Below are 14948 nucleotides of genomic sequence, written 5' to 3'. Positions count from 1 at the left end.
GAAAAAAAATTTTGATTAGTTAAATGTGCCGGAAGTCTTGACTTTTTTTTTTGCACCTTAGGATAATGCTATCTTCAATTGATCACACTATTAAATGTGATTATTTGAATGAACATTAACCAAGTGTCTATGAAGAATATCTGTAGCCAGAATAAATGTGCAGCAGTAAAATCTGAACACCTCAGCTATTCTCTTGAGAACTGTCCTTTCCTTTACACCCTCTAGCTCAGCCATGACTATAAGCTCCTTATTTCTTTCTTAACTCTGTAATTGGCTGAACCTTCATGAACCTTACACTGCAGACAAAATTAATTTCTTTTTTTTCACCTGTTATTTTGAAATGTCCTCCTTTTGGCTATGTCTCATCCTGCTCATCTATCAAGGCCCAGATGAGATACCAGTTTATCCACATAGACTTGCCCGGTGCCTTCTTTCCCATCCTAATGTCATTTTCTTTCACCTTGAAAATTTCACAAGACATTACTTGTCACTCTCTGTCTTGTATTTTGGTTTTTAGATTATAAGGTCTTGGATGGCAGTGTCACTATCTTTGTATCCTAGTAGTGCCCTCATAGTATCTGGCACATTGTAGGTATTCAGTTAATGATTGGTTAAATGAATATATGGTCAGATATAAGGATTTGTTTTTCATTTACTATTTCTACCTCTTTGAGCTAGTTTGACCTGCATAATCATTAAAAAAAATTCATTAAAGAAGAAATATACATTATAATAAGATAACTAGAGTGGGAGCTCAGAACTTTGTTTTCTTTAATGCCACTTGTCATTCTCAAGACAGTGTTTTTTTTTCTTGGCATTGTTGAGTCTGAATACTTATCTCAAGGCTACGAAAGGAAAGACTGCTGAAAGCATGCCTTGGATTCAGTGTTCCTCATTTTTCCTTATCTGCTTCTTTATGGGAGTAGGAAGATCTGGACCAGGTATTGGTGTGGAAGCTTAGGGGCATGCAGGTAGGAAAAAGGGCTGAAGTCATCCAGCTATGCCCAATACTCTCCCTTCCTGCTGTGATTACTGTATTTAACAGCTTACTATTTTGCTTTACTTCAGCTCTTACAAGCTTGAAGAAAGGATACTTGTTCATGTATAATCTCGTGCAGTTCTTGGGATTCTCATGGATCTTTGTCAATCTGACTGTGCGGTTCTTCATCTTGGGAAAAGGCAAGTATGAAGTTTCAGCACTAGTTTTCCTTTCTTAGTAGTTTGGCCTGCAACTCACCAAAGGTGACAGTCTCTGCCTTTAAAATTAGTAGTAGCCCCCCACATTTGATTTCCTGCTTTTCATTTTTCTTTCATAGCTCCTATTTCCCATGGTCTTTTGAAACAGGCCAACAGAATTAATTTTCTTTGCATTTACCAAGGGAAGAAACAGGCCTAGAAATTTTACTTCCATAAATATGGTCTAAAGAAATAATTAAAACTGTAGAAAAATATTTTTCAAAAATCTAAGTATTATGGCATTATTTATTTTAGTGACAAATTAAAAACTAACCAAATGTCTTATCAGTGAGAGATTGCTTTGGAATATTCACTCAGTGGAATGTTGTGGACCAAATATAAAGCATGTATAATAACATGGAAAAATACTTGTGACAGGATAAAAAATTAGAGTATAAATTGGTTCTCCAGTTTGATTATATCCAGATAAAGAGGGAGAAAACAAACCAGCATATGCAAAAAGATTTTCAGATAATTTGAATGTAGATAATTTAAAAGTTTTGAAAAAAATTTTTATTTTATAAAGTAAGTATGGGGAATGGTATAAGTATAATGGAAAATATACTCTGTTTAAAAAGAAAAAAGTTCTATAGACTTTTACTCTTCAGTCCTAAATTTTTCCACCTGAGTTTCATACAAGGTGAGTTATCATTAGGTTTCAAGTCACTTGTGAGAGGAAGAAATGCATGTTATTTTTCAAACCTTTGGGATTCTGTACAGCACAATAGTAGACTAGTGAAAAATTTCCCAAATATCCAAGGTCTTAATAGTCATGTATGAATTTATCACAATCCCATGGGATGAAAATAGGTACAGTCAGCACATACATACTTAATCTAATATGGTTGGATGAGCCTGCTGGCTGTTAAGTAATCCCATTCCAAAAACTGCTAAGTTGCTGGCGTGGTGATGAACACCTCTAGACCCAGCTACTCCGGAAGGCTGAAGTGGCAGGATCACTTGAGCCCATGCATTCAAGACTAGCCTGGGCATCAGAGTGAGACCCTGTCTCAAAAAACAAAACAAAGGTTGCTAAGTTATCTAGGTCATGTATTTAATATAAGCTGCCTAGACTGGTAATTTCTATTTTGACTCTGAGCCTCTTCCTAATCACCTCGTGGAATGGATGGAGCTGCTAGTTTAATTCTTCCTTACCCATCCTCAGGAACCTAGACCTGGCACTCAGGGTCATGGTTTGCTCATTGCAGTTTTCTCCTTTTGAATTAAGGGTGTTGGTGAATGACAAACCCATTCTTCTTGTCATGAAAACATGTACTTGCTAAATTTCTTAGACTTAGTGGGAAATAGAAGCAAACTCCTGGGCTTGTCATGCTGTCTATTAAGGAACACTTTATGTTAAATAATTTAAAATTTTTTGATTATAAGTATTAGTTGCAGAAAAATCACAAAAGATTAACACAAAACAAAATAATGTACTATAATCCCACCTATGAGAACAGTAGATTCTTGGTACCTTGGTGTTTATCTTTCCAAACCCATATATTTAAAAGTACTTAGGACTGTAGCATATATCCTAATATGTAGCCCTCATTTTTCATCAAATAGAATATCATAAGCAGCTTTCCATTTCAGAGAAGGTCCTTAAATGAGTGTATATAGTCTGAGTTGCCATAGGGTACTTTAACCAATTATAAGACATTTAGATGATTCCTAACTTTTACCATAAAGAGTAGTTTTCGCTTTCTTATAGCCAGAGTATTGTACTTATTACAAAATTCCTTAGAAAATATTCCTGAAATGGAATTGCAAGACTAAAGCATAAACTGTTTTTAAGAATTTTAATGCAATTTGCCAAAGTACTTCAGAAAGAGTATACTGTTTTATGCTATTGCTATTTAAACCTGTTTTTCATTTGCATATGAGTACCATTCAGTACTTAGAAAACTCTTTTTAGAAATAATGTGCTGATTTAAGAAAATTTGGGAAACGGGGAAAACCAGAGATGAAATGGGGTGGGGAGGTGAATAAACCTTTTGTCTTGTTACTATTAAGGTTTTCATATGTTTCCTTTTAGTTTTTTTTTTCTCTTGCTGTTAATCATAATTATAATCATGATATATATATAATTATGCATCTTGTTTTTAAGTGTATTGTAAGCATTTTAAAGTTATTAATATTCTTAATAATTAATATTATTTCAGAAAGTGGATTTATATTCTTGAATTGAAACAAGGATACATTTACCATAAAAATCAGAGGCAGAGAACAATAAGAACTAATTTTTATTTACCATATGCCAAATTTTAGGTCACAAGTTTCCCTTTTGAAGTATGGGAGATCCTGGTTTTCAAAGATAATTGATCCAGGGAAAATGCCACTTAGAGTGAATCTCCTTAAAATGGAAACCAACATTTCATTATAAATAGCAACAAAGAGATTTGGTTAAGATTTTTATCTTGAAAAGTCACATTTAAAATTATGCAAATGAAATATTTATCTTATATATCACAAAACTTAAGTTATAATTATAATTTTGCATTGATTTCTTAAAAGAACTAGTCAAATAGAACTATATACCTTTCTTTTCATATTTGACTTGTAGGATTATAAATTGAATAATTTTTGAAAAAAATTGAGTGAGTTTCAATGAGTGATCAGTGAGTTTCTTCATTTTTTTGCAGGGACCTCTTCTATTCATCATCTGTTATTTAAAGTGTTCTCTTAAGGCTTCTACAGGGACATCTTTGTTGATAATAGGTCTAACTCTGCCTCATTCATCATTATCTTTATGTGAAGTTAGAGCAATTTTCTGTCACTGCTGTAATTGACTTCAGGAATACCATGCGCCTTCTTAAGAGATTTGTAATTTCATTTTGAGGTCATTGTTCATGTTGCTTAATGTTGCTGACAGTGGGCAAGAATGATGGACCAAGACTTGAAGATGATAAATAGGCCTGTTCTTCAGTGGCAGGAGACTAATTTTATAAATTGTGGGTTCATTAGTGATAGTTTTCAGATGAAATTTTTCCTTTTCTATAGAACCTCTTAACTCTGAGGATTTAAATTACAAATATATGGATAATAATTCCCTTTACCATGATTTTTATTTGGTGCAGTTTTGCCTTCTTTGGGGGCATTCGGAAATACCCATTTTGGGGATGTTTGTTGGTTGTCAAAATGACTTGTAGGCATTACCTATACTCAGTAGGTGGGTGCCAGGAATCCTAAACTTCTTGCAGTGTGCAGGACAAGGGACTATCAGTCATGCTGTGGTTGAGAAATATTGCAGAGAAGAATGTAGAAATACAGGATGTTATGAGAAGGTTAGGATGAAGAAGAAAGGATATTATTTTATGGACCACTTGATTGGAATCAATACTACATTTGCTGACCTCATTTAATCAATAACTCTCATTTTGAATTACAGTAGTTTACCCAGACTTTCCACACTCTTGAATGTTTAGACTGTTCCTAAATTAATGTGCTTAGAGATATTTCAGAGAACACCTTTGTGGGACTGGGGTTGTGGCTCAGTAGTAGAGCACTTGTCTAGCATATGTGATGGCACTGGGTTCAATTCTCAGCACCATAAATAAGTAAATAAAAATAAAGATCCATCAACAACTAAAAAAATTTTTTTTAAAAGAACACTTTTTGTAAGACTTGTTTTTTCATCATTACTTTTTTTTTAGTTAGGATAGATTCTCAAAATAAGAATTAATAGATCTGAAGATATAAATGATTAAGATTTTTAAAATCTAGTTTTATTCTTTGCATTTATTTATGATCAGTTTTCAAGATTTTAAAAGGTTTAGATTTCATTCAATATGTATATAATATGGTTTCAATTTTAAATTAGATGAGATAATCTGAAAAGAATGATCACTTTGACTAATACAGTATATAGTATGTAGTAACTAAGTGAAATGTAGTTGTGTTTTTTTTTTTTTTTTTCTTTCCCTTGTCTTTTAAACATAAGAAAGGCAAACAGAGTTCGTATGTTAACTTTCTGGTTAACAGTGGAATTTATTCTGCATATACCCATAGTTAGATTAGAAACTTGAATCTGACTGGATGTTTGCTTGAGAAATAATTCTGTTGGAATTTACCAGTTCATTTACTGCCCATGTGTTTTGTGTTCTTAGAGTCCTTTTATGACACATTCCACTCCGTGGCTGACATGATGTATTTCTGCCAGATGCTGGCAGTTGTGGAAACTATCAATGCAGCAATTGGAGTCACTAGTTCACCAGTGATGCCTTCTCTTATCCAGGTATAGAATTGCAGTTTATAAAAAATTCTTAAAATGTTCTACTGGAGGTGGGGGAGATACTCTTTTAATGAATTCATGACCGTGAGCCCTCTAGATGGATTTATGATATGAATTCATATCTCTTTGATGTTTCAAAAATCTTCAAGTTAGAAATTGTACTTAAAATGATTCTTAACTGCTGTTAACCTCAAACTCCGCAATAGATAAACATAGATCTTTTCCATAAGAAATTACCTTTGCCTAGGCTTTAAAGAATTCCCACAGATTTTTTTTCTAAGGAAGATGAAAGGTTTCTGGTCAAAGATCATAGAACCAAAGAAATAAGGCATTGTGAGCAGGAACCAGCAGAAAAAGCAGACTGTAGGAATAGACCTATTAGAACTTCAGATATTAGGATTGTCAGATGCAGAATAGAAAATAATCAAATTTAATGAGAACAGGAAACAAGAAACTAAAGAATATAAACAGATCTGAAAAGGAGGCAAAAAGAACTTTTACTAATGAAAAATACAGTAAACAAATTAAAAATTTTTGGAGGTATCAGGGATCAAACCCAGGGCCTCACACATACTAGGCAAGTGCTCTACCACTGAACTATATCCCCAACCCCCAAATTTGAAATTTTTATTATTTTTGGGGGGTACTGGGGATTGAACCCAGAGGGGGGTATGTTACCATTGACTTACATTAGCAGCCCATTTTATTTTTTATTTTGAGGCAGGGTCTCATTAAGTTGCTTAGGGCCTTGCTAAGTTGCTGAGACTGGCTTTGAACTTGGATCCTCCTGCCTCAACCTCTCAAGTTGCTGGGATTACAGGTGTGTGCCATCACACTTGACAAAATTCTAAAATTGAAATTAGTATATTTTGTAGTATATTACACAGAGCTGAGGCGAAAATTAGTGAACTATTTGAGTTACAAGGAGGAATAGAGAACAAAAACATACAGACAATATTCTTGTAAGACTCAACATTATAATGACATTAGTTCTGATTTACTTATAGATTTAATGTAATTCAAATCATAATATAAAAAGTTTTGGAATATAAGAAAATTCTAAAATTTGGTGAAAACGCAAAGAACCAGGATAGTAGCATTTTTCACAATAGCTAAAAGTAGAAATGACTCAAAATGTGGTATATTATATAGCCATAAAAACAAAGAAAATTATGACATATCCTACAACATGGGTGGACTAAGGAAATTATATTAAGTAAAATAAGCCAGTACTGTATGATTCTACTCATGTGAGGTATTTAGAATAGTCAAAATCATAGGGGCAGAAAGTAGAATGGTGATTGCCAGGAGTTTGGGGAATGGAAAGTTACTGTTTAATAGGTCAGTGTTTCCATTTTGCAAGATTAAAAAAGTTATTAAGAATAATGGTAGTGTGGTTGTACAGCATTGTGAATGTATTTGATATCATGGAACTAAAAACCTTAAAACTGGTTAAGATGAGAAGTTTCATATTTATTTTACTACTCTTTAAAAAAAAAAAAAAAAAAAGAGGGAATAACTGGGTGTGGTGATGCATGCCCGTAACCCCAGCTACTTAAGGAGGCCAGGAGTGTGGAGCCAGCCTGGGCAACACAGTGAGACCCTGTCTCTTTACACATAAAGCAGGTTGACGGGGGAAGCAAAAGGCCAGGAATATAATAATAATAATTATTATTATTTTTGCAGTACTAGAGGCTGAACCCAGGACCTTGTGTTGGCTAGGCAAGCTCTCTACCACTTAGCCACATCCCTTACCTTTTATTTTATTTTATTTTATTTTATTTTAATTTTGAGAGAGGATCTTGATAAATTGACCAGGCTGACCTCAAACTTGTATTCCTCCTGCCTCAGTGACCCAGGTAGTTAGGATTATAGGCATGTTCCACCATGCCTGACAGGCTAGGAATATTCTTTTAAGGAAGAACCCAAGTTGGGGAACTTACCATAGACAAAGTCAAGATACTATAAAGATTTGGTAGTTGATACCATGTAGTATGGTGCACATGGTGTGTCTCACAGAGGTGAAAATTATATACATATTTCAACAAAATTAACACAGGTGCATTAAAATGTTGCAAATCATAATCTACAGCTTATGTATGTCAATATCATAATGGTATTACTATAATTATATTGCATAATATATATTATATGTTATATAATTGTTATGTATTATGTACTATATTTAAGTTGGTACAGGTGTTCCACATTTAGGATGATGGGACAAAATGGGTTAAACTACTTGAGCTTAGTCTTTTCCATTTACCTTACCCAGTTAGTGGAGTTAGGTTTCAGATAACACATTTATTTATATGGCATATGTATATATATTTTTTAATATAAAAATATTTCTTTTGGGTCTTTTTAATAGCTTCTTGGAAGAAATTTCATTTTGTTTATCATCTTTGGCACAATGGAAGAAATGCAAAACAAAGCTGTGGTTTTCTTTGTGTTTTATTTGTGGAGCTCAATTGAAATTTTCAGGTGGGTAGAAATGCCAGGATGTTCGAGTGCTTCTCCCTCTGGAGCAGCTCTCTTCCTGAGAAAGTTGCTGTTTTGGCCAGAATCTCATTTGGTTGAAACTTATACATACAGAGGGATTCTAACTGGTGGTATTTTCACAAAGTAAATAATTGAGAGAATAGGTGGCATACACCTATGTTGTCTTCTGCACATGAGTCTGTATCCTGTGGCACCCACTGTACCCTTTGATACGCTTAATGCAAAGGCAAAACAAATTATAGATCCTTTACTTTTATAGTTTGGGAGGAAACTAATTTCTTTTCTTGTAATTTCTCTCTTAAAATAGAATATGTCTGATTCTAGATTAGAGGCCTTTTGTATACTTTAATTTTGAAAACAATTTACTTATCTGGAGATGAAGAATCTGATACCTTTACCTACCGGGAACATAGATCAGAACTAGGAATAAAGCCAAAAAGGTTCTTAGTATCTAGTATGTATGCTGAACAAAGAGGGTTCCTTTGAGACCTAATCTCAGTAAAGAGAGTTTCCATCCTTTGAAGATTTAGAGAGTGACCTGATGGGAGTTTGTGGATAAATAGCTCAGGATCCTATTTCTGTTCTCAAGAAGCCACATGTGGCTAATTGAGAACTGATTCTTACATTCTAGGGTTGCATTCATTGTCTGAAGTGACTTTTAACACTAGAATTCCTTATTTTCAATAGATACCCATTCTATATGCTTTCCTGCATTGACATGGATTGGAAGGTGCTCACATGGCTTCGTTACACTGTGTGGATTCCTGTATACCCTCTGGGATGTTTGGCAGAAGGTATTTTCAGGAACTTTAGGTCTCATAGCTTAGCTCTAAGGGGACTCAGTGGCCGAGAGGTCAGTCCTTTCTTCCTGCCTCTGCCAGCCTTAGTCTGATAAATGAGATGTTGGACTTTACAGTACTTTGTTTCTCATGGTCTCCTTCAGAGTCTCTCTGGTACCCAGACTATTCCAGGGAAGTGTAGCTCATTTTGTAAGGTTTGGAAGCTGCTGGCTAGTCATGTGCTGCATGCTTCACATTTATATGATATTTTAAGTTTCCTGTAGCAGGCTTTTATTAATGACTTTGTTTTATTCTGATCAACCCCTAGTTAGTGTCAGGTAGGGGTTTTTCTCCATGTCAGAGGCTGGGAAACAGAAGCTCAGTGCCATGACTATCCTCATTCATCTCCCTGTTGATGACTTGGAGGCTTATCTCAGGAAAACTTGGGATCTGAGAGGAGAGCAGCAAGTGCTTTCTGTACAAAGGAAAGGGGGAAGCATTTCCAACAAACTCAGATGAAACTGTGAGGGCTGGGGCTAGAGGGATCTCTCACCAGATATACCTGTACTGGATGTCATTTGCTTCTAACAAGTTCTTGTTTTCTGTTTTCAGCTGTTTCAGTGATCCAGTCCATTCCAATATTCAATGAAACAGGAAGATTCAGTTTTACATTGCCATATCCTGTGAAAATCAAAGTTAGATTTTCCTTTTTTCTTCAGATTTATCTTATAATGTTATTTTTAGGTAAGTATTGGCCCTGTAATACAGACCTTTTCCTGTTGCTTCTTAGAAGGTAGAGTGAAATGATTCAGTTTTAAAAGTCCTTATTTGAATTCAATTTCTGAGAGAGTAGCCATAGAGTTAGATTTATTTTGCAAAAGCAGACCCTTTAGGGCACTAGGGGTGGATGTAGCTCAGTGGTAGAGCATGTGATTTGCATGTGTAAAGCTCTGGGTTTGATCCCCAGCACCACAGAACAGACAAGCAAAAAAAAAAAAGAAAAAAGAAAAACACACCCACCAGAAGTACTTCTTCCCAAGTCTCTGAATATTGGAATTATATTCTTGAAGTGCTCTTGGTCATTGTGAATATACTGTGAGATTTTTCTTTTGAAATTAAGGAGCTCTTTTAAAATAGAGTAGGATGGGCTGGGGCTGTAGCTCAGTGGTAGAGCACTTTCCTAGTATGTGTGAGGCACTGGATTTGATCCTCAGCACCAAATAAAAAAGGTCTATCAACAACTGAAAGAAATATTAAAAAAGATAAAAAAAAAAAAAAGAGTAGGAGCTGGGTGTGGTGGTATATGCCCTGGGTCCTAGCAGCTCAGGAGACTGATACAAGAGGATTGCTTTAACCCAAGAGTTCGAGACCACCCTGGGCATCATAGCAAGACCACATCTCATAATCAAAAAGCTTAAAAGTAAATAAAAATAATAAAATACTGTAGGAAGCACATCGTTTCCTAGTTTCAATAGCACATTTCCTTATCCAGACTATAGAGAAGTGGTAACACATCTGGAAGCAGGGAAGGAAGAAGGCAGTAAAGGCTTCCCAGTCACCAAGGGCTGTCACAGAGCCTCCAGCCCACAGTAGGAACACCCTCCCTTCCCCTGATCACACACAACCTGCTCGCTTACTAGTTTACCTATATATAAAATCATAAATTCCTGTCTTAATTCATTAAAAAACTAAGAACTAAAGGGAAAAGGAAGTACATTAAATTACTACAAACATGAGAAATTTAAAAGTCTTATTAGGGCTGTGACTATAGCTCACTGGTAGAGCATGTGCTTAGCATGTATCTAATATTATAGTGATCTCCCTTTGATTTTTGTGAGATTCCCCCACACACCTTTCTTTTCCTTTAAAGTGTTTTTCACCCTATTGTACGAATGAGGAAACTAAGGTGAGACTAAGCTATGGGATCTACTCAGTGGTTAAGTGGGATTAAAATTTCTGACTCTTAAATCCTATTTCCCAATTCATGGAGTTATGCTTCCGAGAAAAGTGTTTCCATAAGTTTCATTGTATTGTGTCATATTTATTTAAGACGGAGTCTTGCTATGTTGTTTAAGCTGGTCTCAAACTTTAGGGTTCAGGTGATTCTCTCATCTCAGCCTCCTGAGTAGCTGGGACTACAGACACGTGCTACTGTGCCCAGCTTGTCTCATATTTCTCCATAGACTGTTGCTTAAAACACATTCTTCAGGTTGCCTTGAATTAAAAAATAGTTTATTTCTATACTTCTGGTTTGTGCATTTCATTGTATGCACAAGGAAATAATTATTGGCTGGTGCAGTGGCGCACGCCTGCAACCTCAGCACTCAGGAGGCTGCGGCAAAATAAAAAATAAAAAGGGCAAGGGATGTGGCCCATTTGTTAAGTGTTCCTGGGTTCAATCCCCAGTACCAAAAAGAAGAAAAGAAATATTGAACTCTACTTAATGTACTGTTTATGGTAGTGTGGTGTTGTTTGCATCTAGCATCGAAATGCCTCAAAAATGAGATGGATAGTCAGATGAACAGATGAGTAGGCAGGTATGTGATAAAGAAAGTAAAAAGTTAAATGCAAATGTTGTTCACTCTACAAAGATTTTGTTTGCTTGAAAGTATCTTAATAAAATACGGGAAAATATTAAGTGTAAACCCCTGGGGAAGAGTTGGGATGTCTCTACTGCATTATTACTGATTGTTCTGAGTTGTACTTCCTGAGCAGCCTCAATAAACTTATTGCTGTGAAATATGAAAAACAGATAATTGTGTGGTGGCACACACCTGTAATCCTAGTCTCAGGAGACTGAAGCAGGAGGCTTGAGAGTCCAAGGCCAGCGATGGCAACTTGGAGAGACCCTGTCTCAAAATTAAAAAGGACTGGGGATTTAGCTCAGTGGTAAAGCACCCCTGGATTCAATCTCCAGAACCACAGCCAAAAAAGAAAGAAAGAAAACCAGATAGCTATAGAGTGTCCTCACGTCAAGAGTTTCTGGTTATAATAGATGAAGATAAATATTCTCACTTCTAATCAGCCTTTTTTCTTTTTCAGGATTATATATAAATTTTCGTCACCTTTATAAACAGCGCAGGCGGCGCTATGGACAAAAAAAGAAAAAGATCCACTAAAAAGAGAGCTTTAGATGGTTTCTTGCCAGTTTGAGCCTAATCTATGATTCTTACAGTTTTACCTTCTTGTACTGATGTAAAAGTTTTTTTTTTAAAGTTAAACAAATTCTCAGTGAGGCTATCTTTCTTTCCCCAATAACATTCCTGAATTTACCGTTATCTTAGTGTAATACTTGCATGACGTGGATTCCTGATATCTGACAACAGGTTCATTCTTGTGTATTCAGTAATGACAGTAAAAGGCTTAGCCCTGCCCTACTTTATATCGTCAGGTTCATATATGCCAGAGATACTGTTTCAGTGCTCTATACCTACAAGGTACCCAAGGGGTTACTTGTGTAGTGGGTGGCATTGACTTTTTGAAAGTCAAGTAGATTGATAAAACATTTCTGAGTCAGATTGAGCTGGAGCACATTTTACACCTGACCTTTTTTTTGGCCTAGCATCATCTGTTACTATAGTGCTTACCTGTATGGGCATTAAAGGGGCAAAGAGTGATTTGAGAGAAACAGGGACCTTGGAACACCCATGATTTATTTATTTTTTTCTAGCTAAATTGGAACTGTTTTCAGCAATTTACGGGGACATTGTAAGCATTACAACTCACATGGCTACAGGGATCAGAAGGGAACACAAATATGTGGGCCAACTGTAGTAATACAGTGGCGGGCAGTGTAGCCTTTGGCAGACTAAAACATTAATAGGCCAAACATGCCTATACAACTTTTAAGCTGTGCAAACGTCAGTCAGTCTTTGTTCCCCTGTACTGGCTAAGTCTATTTACTGGCTTACTTCTCTGAGTGAGCAGTGAGGCTATACATTTTTGAACCTCACGAATACCTTTTTTTTCTGTTGTTAAGATTGCCTTTTTTACCTGTCTGCAGTAGGACACTGAAAACAAAGGGTGGGAACTTTGGCTGGGGAATGACCGGCAGATCCTTTACTAAGGATTCCTGGCAGGAAACCCACTAAAAAGGAAACTGAAAAAAGTCTAGAATGGTTGGCCATTGTAAAAATCATCAGTTTCCTCTAACACATTCCACATAAACCAAGTAAAATAAGTGTTAGAAGTAACACTTGTATAAAACAGTAAGCACCATAGTGCTTTCTGTTCTGCCTTCTGCCACTCCCATTATTCCTGGGGGAAGGGAGACTAGATTAGTTAATGCTTTCACTGAGCCCAAGGTGGAAACTTGAGTTGACCTAAAGCATCTGATTACCATAAGCAAGCTGATTTTTAAAAAACTCATTGCACCGAAGGGTATTTTGCATGTCTGTAACATCTGTCAACACTTGTTTGTATTGACTTCTGATGTTCCTTCAACTGTGTAACTGGGCAGATCAGCTTTGCAGTAGATTATGCTGCATCCTTGTGGCAAAATCCTGTATTCTTAGTGATTGTTAGGAACCCCTTTATTGCTGTCTGAGAAAGTGAAAGATTGTGTATTTCTATTAAAAACATTTACAATCAAAATCCTAGTAATTTGTGCCTAACAGTTTTCAAACTGTTCAAGTCTTTTGTTCAGGTAGTAGTTTAATAGTTGTTCTGGTTGAAGTCTGAGGGGGTTCTTCCCAAGGAGGCCACGAGCAACTGGAAAAGTGTTGCTGATATAAATGAAACCTCCAGAAGTTGCATGACTTGCCCAAGTGCATGAGACTGCCTGGTGAATTAGAACCCTGACCCTGAAATAGTGGATTGTTAGGACCCGCTGGCCTGAGCCTGGCTTAGGCAGCAAGGCCTAGTTAGCGTCAAGACACAAGGAAGTCAGCATGGATCATGAGGAAATGTTGTGTTTATGAATTTATGCCCCTTAGGAAGCTTCTGAATTATATTCAAGTGATAAGACAGACCAAAAAGCAAAGGACCATTAGTTTCTCAGTGAAACTATTTTATAGAAAACACAATATTTTATTTTCATTTAAAAAAAAAGTTGAAGAAACAGGAATCATTTTACACTTGTGGTGGCTGTTTAAAAGTTTGTTATCTCAAGATATACCAAAAGCACCTAAGGGTTGCCACCATGTTTTACCAAGTTCTAAGGAAAGTTCAGGAACATAGTGGTGTTGGGTTTGTACTCAGCAAACCCCAGGTAGTCTGGGTTACACATCCTAAAGACAGAGCTTGAAAATATCCTTAACATAACCTGGAGACATAAGCCTGGAGAGAAGATTCTTTTGGAAGCCAGGCAACTGCACCTTTGCCAGTCAGGTTTCCTGAGGAAAGAGGAGTAGCTCCATCAGTCCTTCAAGCTTCTCAAGAGATGTGCCCTTCAGGGAGCAACAGCTGTCTTTTTTAAAGAGACCAAGAAGCACCAGCTAACCATCCTCAGACACTTCTCAGACTATTGTAGTCATACAAACCAGTAAGTGGTGTTCTGAGGCAACCTCGGGAAGGTTTATGGGTGGTTGTTCCAGAGGTGAACATACTGGAAAGGCTTCTGCTCTAAATCATTTTCAGTTAAAATGGGGGGGGGGAAAAAAAAAAGAAAAAAAAAAAGTGTCTCCAAAAGCCAGTTCACATTCTTTCAGTACTGCTCCCCGAGAAGTCTGTATGCAAAGGTGTGATGTTGTGATCGTAAGCAGCATACTCAGAGGTGCCGGTGCTGGCCAGCTGGAGCTGCTGGGCAGCATGGGTCAGCTGGAATGCAGCATCAGGGTGGGCGGTATCAGGCAGCAGCGTGCACTCCCTTTCCAGCATATCAGCCACCCCTTTAAGCAGGTCCAGGAAACCAAAGGCCAGGGCGGCTTTTCGTAAACGGTTCAGCTCCTGCACAGAAATAAACACCAATGTTCCTGAAATATGTTCTTGTCACATACTTTCTGACTGCTCAGCTTAGAATAAGTTTTCTTTGACCCTCAACTCTTAGAGACCATTTTCATGTGAGGATAAATTTTTATATAGAGAAGCCAGAATAAAAATGATGTAACTGGCACAAATGGTTCTTCTACAGGAGACCAGCGGCTAGTTAAGAAGACTGAGGTGGCTGAAACAGGTTGTCAGCATCATCATCACAGTTAAGTAAACAGTTACACTAAACATGAAGGTGACCACTCTGCATATATAATCTACCTACAAATAAC

The 14948-nt window shown here is 36.5% G+C and overlaps 2 protein-coding genes across 7 annotated transcripts in view; one reads left to right on the top strand and one right to left on the bottom strand.

Moving 5' to 3' along the window:
* The window catches only part of Hacd3 (3-hydroxyacyl-CoA dehydratase 3), a 31516-nt gene extending 17226 nt beyond the window's left edge, over nt 1-14290 (top strand). The window contains exons 6-11 of the mRNA XM_047538704.1: nt 1069-1179; nt 5343-5470; nt 7839-7951; nt 8657-8763; nt 9361-9492; nt 11791-14290. Coding sequence (XP_047394660.1) covers nt 1069-1179; nt 5343-5470; nt 7839-7951; nt 8657-8763; nt 9361-9492; nt 11791-11867 — 668 coding nt within the window. The 3' untranslated portion in view covers nt 11868-14290. The remainder of the gene's footprint in view (nt 1-1068; nt 1180-5342; nt 5471-7838; nt 7952-8656; nt 8764-9360; nt 9493-11790) is intronic.
* Ints14 (integrator complex subunit 14) overlaps nt 13726-14948 on the bottom strand; it is a 30457-nt gene continuing 29234 nt past the window's right edge. For 5 of the 6 annotated variants that reach the window (XM_047538699.1, XM_047538697.1, XM_047538702.1 and 2 more), the window contains one exon: nt 13727-14634. In XM_047538699.1, coding sequence (XP_047394655.1) covers nt 14383-14634 — 252 coding nt within the window. In that variant the 3' untranslated portion in view covers nt 13727-14382. Of the gene's footprint in view, nt 14635-14948 lie in introns of all 6 variants that reach the window. The other variant, XM_047538701.1, reaches the window with a different exon arrangement.

This window comes from Sciurus carolinensis, chromosome 2 (genome assembly GCF_902686445.1).
Source record: "Sciurus carolinensis chromosome 2, mSciCar1.2, whole genome shotgun sequence".
NCBI classification, from domain to species: Eukaryota; Metazoa; Chordata; class Mammalia; order Rodentia; family Sciuridae; genus Sciurus; species Sciurus carolinensis.
This window is presented reverse-complemented; position numbering and strand designations above follow the sequence as displayed.